Source organism: Gadus morhua, chromosome 19 (genome assembly GCF_902167405.1).
Source record: "Gadus morhua chromosome 19, gadMor3.0, whole genome shotgun sequence".
NCBI classification, from domain to species: domain Eukaryota; kingdom Metazoa; phylum Chordata; class Actinopteri; order Gadiformes; family Gadidae; genus Gadus; species Gadus morhua.
This window is the reverse complement of record NC_044066.1, coordinates 16,117,985-16,135,526: the sequence shown is the minus strand read 5'-3', so window position 1 is coordinate 16,135,526 and position 17,542 is coordinate 16,117,985. Positions and strand designations below refer to the sequence as shown.

Here is a 17,542-nt window from a genome sequence, read left to right as displayed (position 1 = left end):
GCTGATCGACTGTGCCTCATTGGCTATATCCTAAGCCAATCAGAGTGCACACATACATTCCATAATCACCATCTGCCTAATTAATCTATTTGACTCAGGCTTTTTTCACACTACAATAAAGATTAACCTTAAAATATGACTGAGGTGATTATGCTATTAGGCTAACAACACACAACAAAAGCTAAAGTAGCAGAACTTCGCCTGTTTTTTATTAATTTGTTACTTTTCTCTCCCGGCCTCAGAATGGACGTTCACGAAAACGGAAAAGGCCTCCAGATGATCTCAGCAGCACACCCCCACACCAGCAGCGCTGCCACCATGGTTACCATGGTAACCATGAACCACGCCCTCCACGGAGGCGGAGGACTCGGGATGTCCGGAGCGTTCTCCTCCCGACGTCGTTTTCCCTCGCAGGCACTTGGATACAAACACAACAGAGTTTAAGCTCCGACGTTGTTGGATCTTCTCCGTTTTACTTTGGTTTCCTTTCAAAGTTCCTTGTTTTGTATATATGCCGATCACACGTTGTGCAAAGCAATGTGTGTTTTGTCGTCGGTGGAGAGGTAATCGAAGCGATGCCGTGTTAAAGCTAGGGCAGGCAATTTATTTTTGAATATTTTTTTCTCATATTTGTTGATCCTTTACATCCAGACCCAATTAATAAATCGAAGGCGCCGACAATAATGAAGAAAATTGGATATCTTTGTTGCAGGACTATACTAAGCCCGTACAATCATTTATCTTGGGCTACATTAATGATTGGACGGCCTACATGTCTGCATACCTACCTGAAAGGCCAGGGCCCCGTTTCCCGATAACGACGGATCTTCGGTCGTACGATCATTCTCACGATGGATCTTGTGATCCATCGTGAATTTCTTTTTCGCGTTTCTCGAAACTCCTCTTGACATGAACGCGCGTGCACTGCGCTAACGACGTCGTATGATTGTAACTGTCTACTGACACGGTGCTGAAATGGGCTCCGTAGGAGGGGGAGACGCAGGAATGTCGCAGGAAAATTGTGTTAAATAGGGTTAAAATATCTCCCCATCAAGGACTGTCGGACAACAGCAGAGTAGCCTACGAAAAAAATAGACTGCAATTATATGAATGCTAAAGACATTAAAACACAATTGATTAGGCTTAAGCCGACATATATCAGTCCTAATCCTGAATGCACTGTGCGTTTCACGGCATTTTCCCCCCTGAAATAATTCCATATGACAAAAAATTAAAAGCAGCTTGTGTGACAACTACATTTATCTTAATGGGCTGATTTCTGAAACATGCTTTGTGATGCAAAGAGAGCCGACTTAATCTGATTCCGCATAAAGTTTCCTTGATTGATCATTTGATTGGCTATAAAAGACCCTCCGGAAAAAGGGTAAGGCCTCTAGAAAATGGCGGACAAAGTAAGAAAGAGGAGGTCTTTGTTTAAGGCAGAAGAGCTTAACATTCTGCTTGAGGAGGAGGAGGCCAACAAAGGCTTATTATTTGAACGCTTCAAGGTGCCCGCACCAACAAGTGCAGCTCTTGGCCGCCCTCCGATTCTACGCCACAGGGAGCTTCCTGCAGGTGGTAGGAGATGGCCAGGGCCTGTGCAAGGCATCAGTGTGCAGATCGGTCCAGGCAGTGACATACAGCCTCCTTCGTCTCGTACCGCAACACGTCCGTTTCCACAGCAGAGACGAGATGGGTGCGACCCGAGAATTTTTTTCGGTCGTTCCGTATCCCACAAGTGGCCGGAGTCGTGGATGGAACTTTGATTCCAATTCTCACGCCCCACGTTGATGGCCACGTCTACATCTGTCGGAAGGGATATGCCGCTGTCAACTGCCAGGTGGTGTGTGACCATCAGGGCATCATCCTGGATGTCGTAGCGAGATGGCCTGGAAGCACTCACGACTCCTTTGTGTTCCGCGAGTCCTCCATCGGACGGCTGGCTGCAGCCTCCAGGGGAGAGTGGCGGCTCCTCGGAGACAGTGGCTATCCGCTTAGGCCTCACCTGTTCACCCCAGTGGCTAACCCGGGAGACGTCCACGAGGAACAGTACAACGAAGCCCACCGTCTGGCCCGGTGCATTGTCGAGCGCACGATCGGCAGGTGGAAGTTGTGCTTCCGATGCCTCCACAAGTCCGGCGGAGGGCTCCAGTTTGCGCCAGCCAAGTCGTGCGCTGTGATCTGCGTGACAGCAATGTTGCACAACATTGCAGCCAAGGCTGGGGTGGCGTTGGGTGAACCGGATGAGGACGAGGACGAGGACGAGGAAGATCCGTTTCGGGACGGCCTCCCGGGTTACGCTGCTGGTTTGGAATCACGCCGAAGAGTGTTCGCGGCTTTTTTTTAACCCCCCCCCCCCCCCATGTCACTAAAAATCCCCGTCAATGTGACCAATTCCCACCATATCCCAGCCTTTTGCCTAAGAGTACCCCTGGAGTACTCGTTAGTTACGAGCGTTTTTTAACGACGTTCGTTACCAACGATGCTTTCGGGAAACGCAGTGAAAACTCTACGATGCCCTTACGACGCACTTCACGATCCATTTAGGCTAACGACGCTTTCGGGAAACGAGGCCCAGGGGGGGATCTGCTTTGTAACTTAGAGGGAGCCACAAACATGGACTTTCTTTCTGGAGTGGACATCAATAATATCATCAACGTCTATCAAATGATCTGCTTTAACAGACACAGCCATTAAGTAACAGTTAGCCAAGACCTATGGCTCAAATGTGTATTTGAAGAATGTCTTGATGTTTATTTTTGTCCTTTTGATGTTGATCAACAAATCAACCTTGTGTTTAAGACCATAAGTGATGTACTGCATGCACCACTTACTAAAAAACAGGATGTGTCTTACCACACAGTGACTCTGCCAGCACACATAGCAAGTAGCCTCTGGTTAAAATACTTCCTCTTTGATCAAGGTAGGCGTTAAGACTTTGACATGCTGGCATTCAAAACGCACAGAAAGACCGAGCACTCATAGGGGTAAGACGATAAGAAACTCTGAAAACAGTTTGGACCAGAATATGGCTGAGGTGATTTACACCACGGCCAACATGGCCAGGAACACACAAGGAGAGAGAGAGGAGAGGATAGTGGACATCTACGCTACCAGTGAGAGCCTCGGAGATCAACCCCAGGACTATGTGGGGACAGAGGAGTCCTCCAATACTCTGGGAACAGTAAGAAGTCAGCAGCCGGACCCTGTGAGCCGGACCCCTCCTAGGTGTCCGATCAGGGCTGTGGTGGTGCTTCTGGTCCTGCTGTCTCTTACCCTACTGGCTGGACTGCTTCGGTTTGTAATGCAACACAAGACCGTATGCATGGACGGAGACTTGGAGCAACATAACCAAAGGCTGGAGAATATGACAGAGCAACACAAGACCGTATGCATGGACAGAGACGTGGAGCAACTTGAACTTCACCAAAGGCTGAAGAATGTGACAGAGCAACACAAGACCGTAAGCATGGAGGTGGAGCAACTTCTCCAAAGGCTGAAGAATGTGACAGAGCAGAGGGACTCACGGCTTTGTAATCAGGAATGTCCAATTGATTGGAATAAGTTTGGTTGTAAATGTTATTTCAGTGTGTGGGGATCCTGGAATAAGAGCAGGGAGCTCTGTGTTTCCCTCGGAGCAGATCTGCTGGTGGTGGACAGTAAAGAGGAGATGGACTTCATTAGCGGGTACGACGGGGACCCCTGGCTCGGAGCGACAGATGAGGCCAGTGAAGGGTCGTGGAGATGGGTTGATGGGACCGTCCTGTCAGCGGATAACCCCCCCTGGAGAAGAGGGAAACCTAGTGGAGGCAAGAAGAAGAACTGCTTAAGGAAGGTCTGGGAGCATCCTAACTTTAAATGGACAGATGAGAGCTGTGAAGACTACAGATATGGGCTTTGTGAATTTAATGAAATGATGGATGAAAGCATTTCTTTGTCTGACAGATGTGTTTCTTTGACTATTTTTTTTATCTCAATGCCAACTAACATTCGTTGTTTTGTTTCATACTTGTTGAGTTCTGCCATTCGATAAGAGCTGTGATTGGCTGCAAGGTTTTTTATCTCCTTAAAAGGAGATGACATGAAGACTTCACTGGTCACTGCAGGAACTGTACATAGATGCTGTTCTTGTTACATTATTTTTTCAATGTTTCCACAGTTGCTCTCGGTGTTGGAGGCTGAGGTTAGGGGGTAAAGAGTCATGACAGTCATTGGCTGGTTTTTAGTTGCTATAAACCACACTAGTTCTCTATTTAGGGCTTCATTTGCTGGCTTTGCCTTTGTCCCCTCAGCTTATTATTTAATAATTTTCCATTAAAATGTATCTCGACTTTGTCACCATGCAGTGATCACTATAAAACACTTGTATAAATTGTCTGTTGGTTCTACGGTGTTCAGAGAGAACAGTAGACTTGTGTCTGTCTGAATGGGCTTGTAGGTCTGCACTTAGTTTTGCGTTACTGGATGAACACTTTTGAAGGTACATATGCATACATGCATTCTCACGCATACAGTAATTTGTAAATTACATTGAATATGTACATTTTGTGTCCATTCAGCTGTGTTTGCTGTAGTGAATTTGAGCTTTTATTAAAGCAGCTCTTGATTAATATGTCTTGCCGATTTTTCATTAATGGGATTTAGTTTGGACTTGGTCCCTTTGAACCGACATTGTTCAAAGGGACAATGATATGGATTTTTTTATTTTAAATTTACTTTTGAGACTCAATAGAAAATAGTTTAGTCTTTTAATCTGATCCTGGGTCGGTCAACTAGTGCCAGTGTTCAATTCCCTCTGGGGCCGCCACTGCTTAGAACAGTTGCATCATAAACCTAATGTTTCAGTCACTCATTTATCTGTAATTATTGCAGTTACATTATTGTTAAGGCGTTTTGGAGGAAGCATCCGCTAAACGATCGTACAAATGATTTCCTCTCATTTGTGCAATCTGTTCTCTAAATATTCTCTATTAGCCTTTTTGCTGAGGGTTCAGTTTGACTTTGATGTAGACACGTGTTCTTCTGTTCAATGAAGTGAAATATTATAAAATGTAAACATGGTCATTCTGCAGCTGCTTATGGCAGGTCAAGGGTCCTCGATGTAGTATGCAGTCCACCCGTTAGTAGTGATAATACATATTAAAAAAGCGAACTTCCTCCTTGCATTTTATCTTTAAATTTCTTATTCAGTTGTTACCTTTTCACCTCTGGCCTTTAGAATGGATGTCCACCAAAGCGGCAAAGCCTCTAGTCTAGACAATCACAGCACACCCTCACAGCAGCAGCAGCAGCCGCCACCATGGTTACCGTGGCATCCATGGACCACACGCTGCACGGAGGCGGGGGACTCGGGGGACGTCGGGAGCGTTCTCATCCCGACGTCGTTTTCCCACGCGGGCACGCGGGATACAAACACAACAGACTAGCTCAGGCGTTGTTGGATCTTCTCCGTTTTCCTACTTTGGTTTCTATTCAAAGTTTTTTGTTTTGTAGATATGCCGACGTTTTGTTACAGCATTAAAGTTTTCACAAGATAATGTGTTTTGTCGTCGGTGGAAAAACTGATGGAAGCGATGCCGTGTTAATGCTAGGGTAGGCAATTTATTTTTGAAGCATTTTTTCTCATAGTTGTTGACCCTTTACATCCAGACCCAATTAATACATCGATCCGGTGTACATCAATTATTGCTTGTTTACTTGACTGAGGCAAAATAGTCATGTCAATGCACACACTAAACAAGCGTGCTTCAATCCTGTTCCCTTGTACAGTTATGCAGTAGCTCGATCCAAAACGTCCTACTGGGTCATGGGGTCAAACATTGAGCCCTCACGCTCATTCGGTGCCATTATAAAAGGAATGCAGGTTTAAAAGAAGAATCTAAAGAAACTGCAATTTCAGGTATCAGTGTACATCCATTTACTGACCAGTAGAGGGCAGTGTCACACCTGTAATGGACGAATATAATTAACCGCATCTTCAACAAACGGATGTTTCCTTGCTTGTCTTGAGCGGGGCAAACAGTTTTGCACTTCCAAACAAATTAAACGGCCCGAATAATATTATATTTGAATTGCCGCACGTTTTTATGCAAACATAGGGCACAGACGCCACTTATAAATTAGTTATGGGATTCTTATTCTGATTTTGGGTCAGGGCTACAGCCAGTTTACAACGATGTTTGGTTTGAATACGACTGTGGTATTCAATAATTCAACATAACTGCCATGGAGAACCCAATGAAACTCATCAGGCTGTCATTTATTATCCAAATAAGACTTGTACTTTGAAACAACGTTTTTTATTCAAAGGCCACTATTAAACACATTTATATTACTGATAGGATTTTGCAGTGACAATCGATTATTCAATTTGATTATTACATTTTAACTCAAGGATGCTGTTCGTTATCTGCTAATTAAATGAACACATGACACAACACATAATAAATATACATATCACTGGATGAAAACCAAAGGCTCAATGGACAATAATCATCTTTGAACATTCCCTTTAAAAAAGTTAGATATCAAAACATTCGTACATATTTAACAAGTGAAGGGTGCATTTAGTCTCCAGTGACTCCGAGAGTGGGCCTGGTCACGTGACTCACGGAACCTTCAGGTGGCTGCACTCTGAGGTGAAGAGGTCAGACCAGCTCGACTGGTGGTGGGGTCAGCAGGGCCCTAAGTTTTCCACCCTTGAAGGTACCACTGCACTCTGGTGTATTACAAGAGACTCACACTCGTGAGGTGGGCGAGTCGGCTTTGAACGTATATTTAGAACGCAGTAGTTTGGTTACTTTGCCAAAACTGTGGACTTAATCGCTGTATTCATCTCTCATTGATTTTCACCCCTGCGAAAAACACAACAGAGGCTGCTCAAATACTCACAACAGCAATGGCTCAGGTTCAGGGCTGGCTCACTGATTCATGTCTTTCTTTAAAAGTTAAAAAAAGTGTCTGTATGATTTTTGCCAAAAGGCCACCAAACATTGTTCACTCTGGTGTCTTTCTGGGAGGAGGGGAGCTCGCCTTGGTAAGCGATTTCAGATACGTGGGAGTCATTCTGGACTCGACCCTCTCATTCAGGAAACACATCAAAAAAGTGTCCAACTCTGTCAAATACAACCTGGCAAATTTCAGACGGATCAGGAATTCTTTAACCAGTAGTGCAGCTCTGATGTTTTTACACTGTATGATTTTATCACATATAGATTACTGCTTAACGAGCTGGTCACTGCCATGTACGAAAGCACTCAAACCGATAGAATCTCTCTATGAAAAAGCCCTGAAAACTCTGGACAAAAAAACCTTCTCCTTCCATATCTGCAAGACCCTTACAAAATAAAAAAATTTAAGGTTCGAACATTTTTATTTTTTTTTGGTTTGCCTGTTTCATATATAAAAGTCTCCATGGTCTTACTCCACCACCGCTGAATGAGTTCATAAAGAAAATGACTGAGAGGCATGAGCACCAGGGCTTCCGACAGAGGAGACTGAGATTCCCCACAGACGCACCACGTATGGGAGGAATGTGTTGTCTGTTGTGCGGGGAGACATCTGGAACAATAAGTGAAGACCCCACATATTCTTCTTTTAAAGGACAACGAAAACAATGGCTCAAATCCAATCAGAAGTGTGATCACTAGCTGGACTGGACACTAATTGAACATTACTTTGCATTGTTATATCCTGTCTGCATCTGGTATCTTTATGATTGTGTAATGTATTGTGCTGTGTGTGCTGTCTCCTCTACTTTGTATTTTATCTATTTGTTTGCTGTCTCTTCTATTTGTATTTTATCTATTTATTTGCTGTCTCTTATGTTTGTACTTTTTATATTTATTTTATTAGGGACTACGGATGCAAATTAGCATCACTGCTATAATCCGGCATGTTTACAAAGATGTTTAAGCATCAATGTTCATTAATGTGCACTGTCCCTATTCAAAAGTAAAGCATTTATTATTATTATCAAGCCCTCCGCGGTGCCGATTAGGAGCGAGCCGCCGCTATAGGGCGCGTTCCGCCGGTCCTTCGGTGCATCATGTTTACACGCACAGCTTAGCTGGTTAAAGGCTGAGTAAACAGATTAAGGTTGTATCACCAGGGACAGTGACGCATGATCGGTGTATTGAATTGCATTCAACCTTGAAGATGCATTGTAGCGGCATAGCGTTGAACGGTGATCCGGTTATCAGGACGTCTTCAGGGTGTGGTGCCGCTGCAGGAATGAATCGTTTATGATTGTGGAGAATGTGTTTGCTAGATTGAACTAAGGTGCTGTTTACATGATGGTAAATAACGTCAATGTTTGTGTGTGTGTGTGTGTGTGTGTGTGTGTGTGTGTGTGTGTGTGTGTGTGTGTGTGTGTGTGTGTGTGTGTGTGTGTGTGTGTGTGTGTGTGTGTGTGTGTGTGTGCGCCTGCGCTTCTGCGTAGCAGTTATTAAAACTCAAAATGGCAGATGTTCTGACAGTCGTAGCAAATGAGTCGAACAAGGCTGAAATCTCTATGTATCTGGAAACAAATCCCCTGGTATCTTTAAATCCCAAGAGGTTATATTGCTCTTCTAAATACTTTCTTTCGTGTCTTTCTACTAGTAGTTTAGTCCATTCATAAAGCATAGAGTTATCTCAAAAAGCACTCTATAACCAATCTCCAGAGAGTTTATGCGATGCATAGAACAATATTGCATTGTTTTGTGTATAGGCTCTTACTCTCCAGTGTTTGTGTAGTTATCTATGTGTGTATGTGTACGTCTGTTGCCCTGCTGGCTGGACTGCCTGGGTCGGCAGTGCAACACAAGACTGTCATGGACATGGGCAGAGACGTGGAGCAACTTCTCCAAAGGCTGAAGAATGTGACTGAGCAGAGACTCACTGCTTTGTAAACAGGACAGTCCAGGTGGTTGGTATAAGTTTGGTTGTAAATGTTACCAGGTTTCCAACGCGTTGGGATCCTGGAATAAGAGCAGGGAGCTCTGTGTTTCCGACGGAGCAGATCTGGTGGTGGTGGACAGTAAAGAGGAGATGGACTTCTTTAGCAGCTACAGCTGGAACAACTGGCTCGGAGCGACAGATGAGGCCAGTGAAGGGATGTGGAGATGGGTTGATGGGACCGTCCTGTCAGCGGATAACCCCTCATGGAGTGGAGGGAAACCTGATGGTGGCAAGGAGAAGAACTGCTTAAAAAAAAACAAAAACATGGATTTTGTGATATTCATTTAATGAAATGAAGGATGAAAACATTTCTTAGTGACTATTTTCTATGCCTTAATACCAACAGCAAACAGTTGTTTGTTTTGTTTCATACTTGTTGCGTTGTGCCATTCGCTAAAAGCTGTGTTTTGCTGCGAGGTGTTATCTCCTTAAAAGGAGATGACATAAAGACTAACTTAACTTCATTGGCTCCCCATCATATATCGCATCATTTACAAGATCCTGCTTCTCACTTCCAAGGCCATCAACAATCTTGCCCCTCAGTATCTTACCGAGCTCCTCCATATCAAGACACCCACCGGTTCTCTCAGATCGTCTTCCTCCATCCAGCTCACCCTCCCTCCAGCTCGCCTGGTTACCATGGGGTCAAGAGCATTCAGTCGCTCAGCCCCCCACCTCTGGAACTCTCTGCCTCATGACATCCAACACTCCAGTTCAATTATCACCTTCAAATCTCACCTGAAACCATATCTATTCACCCAAGCCTACTTCCTTTAAGTTAGTGGCATTCTTTGGACAAGAATGAACACAGTTTTTTTTTGTTGTTGTTTTTTTCTCTTGTACACTGTTATATTATGTTGTTGTTGTTTTTGTTTGTTTGTTGTTTGCTGCTATGGATGTTTGATTTTGGAAGGTGACCTAGAGTCAAGAAAGGCGCCCATAAATAAAATGCATTATTATTATGCTGTTCTTGTTACATTATTATTTTCAATGTTCCCACAGTTGCTCTCTGTGTTGGAGGCTGAGGTTAGGCGGTAAAGAGTCATGACAGTCATTGGCTGGTTTTCAGTTGCTTCAAACCACATTAGTTCTCTATTTAGGGCTGCATTCGCAGCCTTTGCCTTTGTCCCCTCAGCTAATTATTAAATATTTTTTCTTTTAAATGTATCTCGACTTTGTCACCATTTAGTGTTATCACTATAAAACACTTTTGTATGAATTATCTAGTGGTTCTACGGTGGTCAGAGTAACAGTACACTTGTGTCCTGTTGTCTGAATTGGCTTATAGGTCTGCACTTAGTTTTGCTCACTGAATGAACATTTTGAAGCTGCATATGCATATATGCAAACGCAGTTATTTGTAAATTGCATTGAATTTATAAATGTGGTGTCCATTCAGCTGTGTTTGATGTAGTGAACTTGACCTTTTATTAAAGCAGCTCTTGATTAATATGTTTTGCTGATATTTCATTAATTGGATTTAGTTAGGACTTAGTTTGTCTGTTTTTCTGTTCAATGTCAAGGTGAAACATTATCAAATCTGCAGTATAAACATGGTCATTCTGCAGCTGCTTTTGGCAGGTCAAGGGTCATCGATGTAGTATGCAGTCCACCCGTTAGTAGTGATAATACATACATACAAAAAAAAAGGAACTTTCTCCTTGCATGAGTTCAGTTTCTTATTCAGTTGTTACCTTTTCTCTCCCGGCCTCAAAATGGACGTCCACGAAAACGGCAAGGCCTCCAGATGATCACAGCACACCCTCACAGCAGCAGCAGCCGCCACCATGGTTACGACCACGCCCTCATGGAGGCGGGGGACTCGGGGGCGTCGGGAGCGTTCTCCTCCCGACGTCGTTTCCCACGCGGGCACTTGGATACAAACACAACAGACATTGAGCTCAGAGTAGACGTTGTTGGATCTTCTCCATATTTTTATATACTTTGGTTTCTATTCAAAGTTCTTTGTTCTGTAGATATGCCGATCACACGTTGTGTAAAGCAATAAAGTTGCCACAAGATGATGTGTTTTGTCGTCGGTGGAAAACTAATTGAAGCGATGCCGTGTTAAAGATAGGGCAGGCAATTTATTTTTGAACCATTTTTTCTCAGAGTTGTTGATCCTTTACATCCAGATCCAATTAATAAATCGAATGTGCCGACAATAATGAAAAAAATCTGATATCTTGGGATGTTGCAGGACTATACTAGGCCGTACAATCATTTATCTTGGGCTACATTAATGATTGGACGGCCTACATGTCTGCATACCTACCTGGTAGGGCAGGGGGAGATCTGCTTTGTAACTTAAGGGGGCCATGGACATGGCATTTCTTTCTGGAGTGGACATCAATAATATCATCAATGTCTATCAAATGATCTGCTTTAACAGACACAGCCATTAATTAACAGTTAACCAATACCTAAGGCTCAAATGTGTATTTGAAAAATGTCTTGATGTTTAGTTTTGTCCTTTTGATGTTGAAGATCAACAAATCAACCTTATGGTTATGACCATAAGTGATGCACTGCATGTACCACTTACTAAGAAACAGGATGTGTCTAACAATACACACTGACTCTGCAAACACATGTAGCAAGTAGCCTCTGGTTAAAATACTTCCTGTTTGATCAAAGTAGGCGTTAAGACTTTGACATGCTGGCATTCAAAACGCACAGAAAGACGAGGCACTCATAGGGGTAGGACGATAAGAAACTCTGAAAACAGTTTAGATCAGAATATGGCTGAGGTGATTTACACCATGCCCAACATGGCCAGGAACACACAAGGAGAGAGAGAGGAGAGGATTGTGGACATCTACGCTACCAGTGAGAGCCTCGGAGATCAACACCAGGACTATGTGGGGACAGAGGAGTCCTCCAATACTCTGGGAACAGTAAGAAGTCAGCAGCCGGACCCTGTGAGCCCTCCTCGGTGGCCGATCAGGGCTGTGGTGGTGCTTCTGGTCCTGCTGTCTGTTGCCCTGCTGGCTGGACTGCTTGGGCTGGCAGTGAAACACAAGATAGTCATGGACAGGCTGAAGAATGTGACAGAGCAGAGAGACTCACTGCTTATTAAACATGACTGTGCACGTGGTTGGGATAAGTTTGGTCGTAAATGTTACCTGCTTTCCGGACGGTGGAGATCCTGGAATAAGAGCAGGGAGTTCTGTGTTTCCAACGGAGCAGATCTGGTGGTGGTGGACAGTAAAGAGGAGATGGACTTCATCAGCGGGTACAGCGGGGCCCCCTGGCTCGGAGCGACAGATGAGGCCAGTGAAGGGGTGTGGAGATGGGTTGATGGGACCGTCCTGTTAGTGGATAACCACTCCTGGAATGGAGGGAAACTTGATGGTGGCAAGAAGAAGAACTGCTTAAGGAGGGTCTGGGAGCAGCACAACAATAAATGGACAGATGAGAGATGTGAAGCCTTAAAGTTTGGGCTTTGTGAATATAATTTAATGAAATGATGGATGAAAACATTTCTTTGTCTGACAGATGTGTTTGACTATTTTTTTTATGTTAATGCCAACTAACATTCGTTGTTTTGTTTCATGCTTGTTGAGTTCTTCCATTCGATCAGAGCTGTGATTGGCTGCAAGGTTTTTTATCTCCTTAAAAGGAGATGACATGAAGACTTCCCTGGTCATTGCAGGAGCTGTGCATAGATGCTTTTCTTGGTATATTATTTTTTTAATGTTACCACAGTTGATCTTGGTGTTGGAGGCTGAGGTTAGGTAAAGAGTCATGACAGGCATTGGCTGTTTCTCAGTTGCTGCAAACCACACTAGTTCTCTATTTAGGGCTGCATTTGATGCCTTTGCCTTTGTCCCCTCAGCTAATTAATAAATTATTTTTCTGTTTAAATGTATCTTGACTTTGTCACAATGTAACTCACTACAAAACATCCATGAATTGTCTAGTGGTTTTACAGTGTTCATATAGAACAGTGTGTTCAGAGAGAATCATTTTACAAGCAGTACAAGTCTGCCCCCTTAGTGGTCAATTCAAAATACTAGAAGCTTAATTTCAAGTTACTGAAGAAAAGCTTTTGAGGGAACATATGCATTCTCACACATACAGAGTCAATTGCATTTCAACTGTAAATGTAGTGTCCATTCAGCTGTGTTTGCTGTCGTGAATTTGACCTTTTATTAAATTAGCTCTTGATTAATATGTTTTGCTGATATGTTATTAAAGATCCCATGGCATGCTACTTTATGAATGCTTTTATATAGCTGCTAGGGGGACCCTAATACAGTTCTTGAAGACGTTAAAGAAATTCAACCTTGATGCAGAATTACAGCCACTACAAGCCAGACCCACAATGAGCTTTCCACAAACGTACCATTTTATAGAGGCGGGTCAAGGTGGGGGTTGGGGGGTGTGGGTATGAGAAGCTTGCGGCCACGGTATCATGTGCTCTTTTTACAGTGGATGTATCGCCATGGCGAGGCGCACACAGCTTTTGACCGTGTTCAATAAATATTCTAGAACACTCCGGGTGCTCCGGCGGGAGTCCTGGAGCTCTATATCTAAATAATAACATATTATACATAGATACCTATATCATATAATATATATTATCAGGGCCAAAAGCTGTCTGCGCCTTCAGACGATATTATGAATCTCAAACGACTGCTTCGCGTTCTCCGACGTCTCTGGTTCTTCCACTTCCACGTCAATCTGAAGTAGACTACCGCGAAATGGAGAAGAAAGGGATTGTTGCTCTCGATTGTTGACCGCGATTGTCTCCCACCGGAGCCCCGGGGCACCACCGCCCCAATCGCGTGCAACAATCCCTTTCTCCTCCATGTCGCGGTTCTTGTACTTCAGGGAGTCAAAGCCAAAGTTCCTTTCCCACAATTCCTTCTCAACCATAACTGAGATAACCCCCACTACGAGCCTCGTTGTGGATATACCAGAGACGTCAGAGAACCCTAGATGTTATGCGCCATAACACCAACAGCAGAATGGTTATCCAAATAACAAAGAAGTGTACAGCTTGCGTTACAGTGTGTGCATACACACACACACACACACACACACACACACACACACACACACACACACACACACACACACACACACACACACACACACACACACACGGCGCTCGCACGGTGCCTAGAATAAAACTACTAACATTTCCGTCACTCGTGTTTATGTCATTATTGCAGTTACATTATTGTTAGGACGCTTTGTTAAAAGCATCTGCCAAATGATCGTACAAATGTGTACGATTACTCTTACTTTTGCCATTTGTTCTCTATATATTACTAATCACTTTTGCAGAGGGTTGAGTTTGACTTTGGTATAGACACAAGTTATTCTGTTCCATGTCAAAGTTAAACAATATCAAGTGTGCAACATGGTCATTCTGCAGCTGCTTGTCACAGGTCAAGGGTCATCGATGTAACATGTGGTAAACCCTTAAAGGTTGGGTAGGTGATTTGCGAAACGCCAGCAGATTTTGAAAATACACAACTCAAATGGTCCTACCCCCTCTCCTTCAACGCTGACTCTGACTCCACCCATTCCAAGTACCTGGACGCGCAATCATGCACGAGCGCGAACAGAGATGCGCGAGAGCGAGCCAGGCTAGCGTAGGTTTTCGTTTAACAACATGGCACTACATTCAGCTGTAAGTTGCACCCAGTACCGCGGGAAGTAGGAGTGCTGGGGGTGCTGCAACACCCCCTGTCCGAGGCCCTGTCTTATCACAGAAAACGATCATTTCTAAAAACTCCGGCCAAAGTGGAGATTTCTGAAAACGCCGGTTATGTGTTGTCGTGTCAACGGGGAGAAACGGGATTTTAGGTTCTGAAGCGTCACATTATGCACCAGGAAATGCTTAACGTCATGTGAGCGCCCGCTGTACCGTATTGATCCGAATGTAAACACAAACCCCATTGTAAGACGACCTATATTTGGAAAAAAGATTTGAAGACCAGATCCGTTTTTTATGAATAAATAAATTGTATTCATTGAAATAATATACGAAAATAAAAAGGCATCGAATAAAACACTGCATTGCCACTAAACAGTAGTGCAAATAGGCCGTAGGCCTACCGATGTGTACACCAAAGACTATTCCTGACACTCCTCTGCCCCGCTGTGTTCGCTCTGGCTGTGGTCGCTCCGAACTGTTTCGGCCCGTGGCAAAGCGAGTCATCCTCGCAGCTGTCCAAGGCATTTTGAGACGCAGCATTTATTTAATGCTCATATGACCTAGTGCTGAAAAAAGGTTATATGAAAAAGTGTGAGGGTAGCGGTAGTGCGCTAAACTTGTTCTGTGAGCAGCTGGATATGAACGATCGATTTTCAACTGTCCGCGCATGCACTGGTGTAATTGAGCTGCGCTGCTATACATCTTTTTTTTATCAATGTAACGAGTTGCGAGTCTAGTGCAGGCTGAGTTTTTTTTTTTCCCAGCACCCCCTGCTGAGAATACGTTCTCGCTGCAATGGTTGGACCAGATGTTATAAACATTAAACGGTCACATAAATCATTACTATTTTTAGAAAATGTATGTTTGTTTCATATAATTGTATTGGAAGTCCTGGTTTTCACTAGGGTTGCCGCGGTGTGGACATTTTCACACCGAGTAATACACTCGTCTCCACACCGGTATTACCGAGTATAAACGGTATAAACTTTGAAACTAGGTCAACCGCCACACAAGCATCGGTTTTTAGACCCTTCTCGTCCTTCAGTTGCCGCCAACGTTCGAAAGCAGCGCCTAGGATTATTCTTGATTTCAGTTTTTCTCTTTCAGCGTTTTTATTATCAATTACTCTCTGAAAAAGAGTTTTCCTTCTCTTTGCTGGTGGTGGTGGTGGTGGTGGTGGTGGGGATGGTGGCGTCTTGTCTGCCATGGAAATTGTCTTCTACTGCTAGGTCCAAATGTGGATTAACTAGTTCCAGTAGCTACCGCAGGATAACAACAAACAGGAGCTTGCTCTGGGTCACGAGCTCTGGGTCACGAGTACTGCACGAAGGGGTCGCGCGCGGGGCGCGGGGGAGGGGGAGTGCAGTACGACCGTTTGATTGCCGTACTTACTGTCCAATGCAACTCGGTGGCAATGGAAATGATTGGCTGGAGTTTTTCGAGCCCTGCCCGTTCCACAGATGATTGACTTGTTTAATTTTCATGTCAGTACTTCTAACTCAGTGGCTGTAAGCGGGTTATGAAAAGGATTTCAAGTAATTTTGCAAAAATGGCCAAAAAAGCAAATCACCTAGACAACCTTTAATCGCTGCATTCATCTCTCATCATTGATTTTCACCCCTGCGAAAAACACAACAGAGGCTGCTGAAATACTCACAACAGCAATGGCTCAGGTTCAGGACTGGCTCACTGATTCATGTCTTTCTTTAAAAGTTAAAAAAAGTGTCTGTATGATTTTTGCCAAAAGGCCGCCAAACATTGGTGTCTTTCTGGGAGGAGAGGAGCTCGCCTTGGTAAGCGATTTCAGATACTTGGGAGTCACTCTGGACTCGACCCTCTCATTCAGGAAACACATCAAAAAAGTGTCCAACTCTGTCAAATACAACCTGGCAAATTTCAGACAGATCAGGAATTCTTTAACCAGTAGTGCAGCTCTGATGTTTTTACACTGTATGATTTTATCACATATAGATTACTGCTTAACGAGCTGGTCACTGGCATGTACGACAGCACTCAAACCGATAGAATCTCTCTATAAAAAAGCACTAAAAACTCTGCACAAAAAACCCTTCTCCTTCCATATCTGCAAGACCCTTACAAAATACAATTTTTTAAGTTTCGAAAATGTTAAAACTTTTAGGTTTGCCTGTTTCATAGATAAAAGTCTCCATGGTCTTGCTCCACCACCGCTGAATGAGTTCATAAAGAAAATGACTCTGAGAGGCATGAGCACCAGGGCTCCCGATAGAGGAGACTGTGAGATTCCCCACAGACGCACCACGTATGGGAGGAATGTGTTGTCTGTTGTTGGGGGAGACATCTGGAACAGTCTTCCCTCCACAATAAGTGTAGGCCCCACATATTCTTCTTTTAAAGGACAACTAAAACAATGGCTCAAATCCAATCAGAAGTGTGACCACTAGCTGGACTGGACACTAATTGAACATTCATTTTTAATGCATTGTTATATCCTGTCTGCATCTGGTATCTTTATGATTGTGTAATGTATTGTGCTCTGTGCTGTCTCCTCTACTTTGTATTTTATCTATTTGTTTGCTGTGTCTTCTATTTGTATTTTATCTATTTATTTGCTGTTTCTTCTGTTTGTACTTTTTGTATTTATTTTATTAGGGACTACGGATGCAAATTAGCATCACTGCTATAATCCGGCATGTTTACAAAGATGTTTAAGCATCAATGTTCATTAATGTGCACTGTCCCTATTCAAAAGTAAAGCATTTATTATTATTATTATCAAGCCCTCCGCGGTGCCGATTAGGAGCGAGCCGTCGTTATAGGGCGCGTTCCGCCGGTCCTTCAGTGCTTCATGTTTACACGCACAGCTTAGCTGGTTAAAGGCTGAGTAAACAGATTAAGGTTGTATTACCAGGGATAGCGACGCATGATCGGTGTATTGAATTGCATTCAACC

General features: G+C 43.7%; 3 protein-coding genes across 3 annotated transcripts in view; all 3 read left to right on the top strand.

Moving 5' to 3' along the window:
* LOC115532151 (CD209 antigen-like protein C) overlaps positions 1-17,542 on the top strand; it is an 86,785-nt gene that overhangs the window by 9,768 nt on the left and 59,475 nt on the right. The window lies entirely within an intron of this gene.
* LOC115532147 (C-type lectin domain family 4 member D-like) lies at positions 2,691-4,614 on the top strand. The gene has a single exon (XM_030341706.1). The coding sequence runs from the start codon at positions 3,029-3,031 to the stop codon at positions 4,031-4,033; it is 1,005 nt and encodes a 334-aa protein (XP_030197566.1). The 5' UTR covers positions 2,691-3,028; the 3' UTR covers positions 4,034-4,614.
* LOC115532155 (CD209 antigen-like protein D) lies at positions 11,574-13,114 on the top strand. Its single transcript, XM_030341716.1, has one exon. It carries the CDS (start codon positions 11,682-11,684, stop codon positions 12,408-12,410), a length of 729 nt encoding a protein of 242 aa, XP_030197576.1. The 5' UTR covers positions 11,574-11,681; the 3' UTR covers positions 12,411-13,114.

Coding starts and splice junctions, on each gene's coding strand:
- LOC115532147 (XM_030341706.1), top strand. CDS start 3,029: ATGGCTGAGGTGATTTACACCACGGCCAACATGGCCAGGAACACACAA.
- LOC115532155 (XM_030341716.1), top strand. CDS start 11,682: ATGGCTGAGGTGATTTACACCATGCCCAACATGGCCAGGAACACACAA.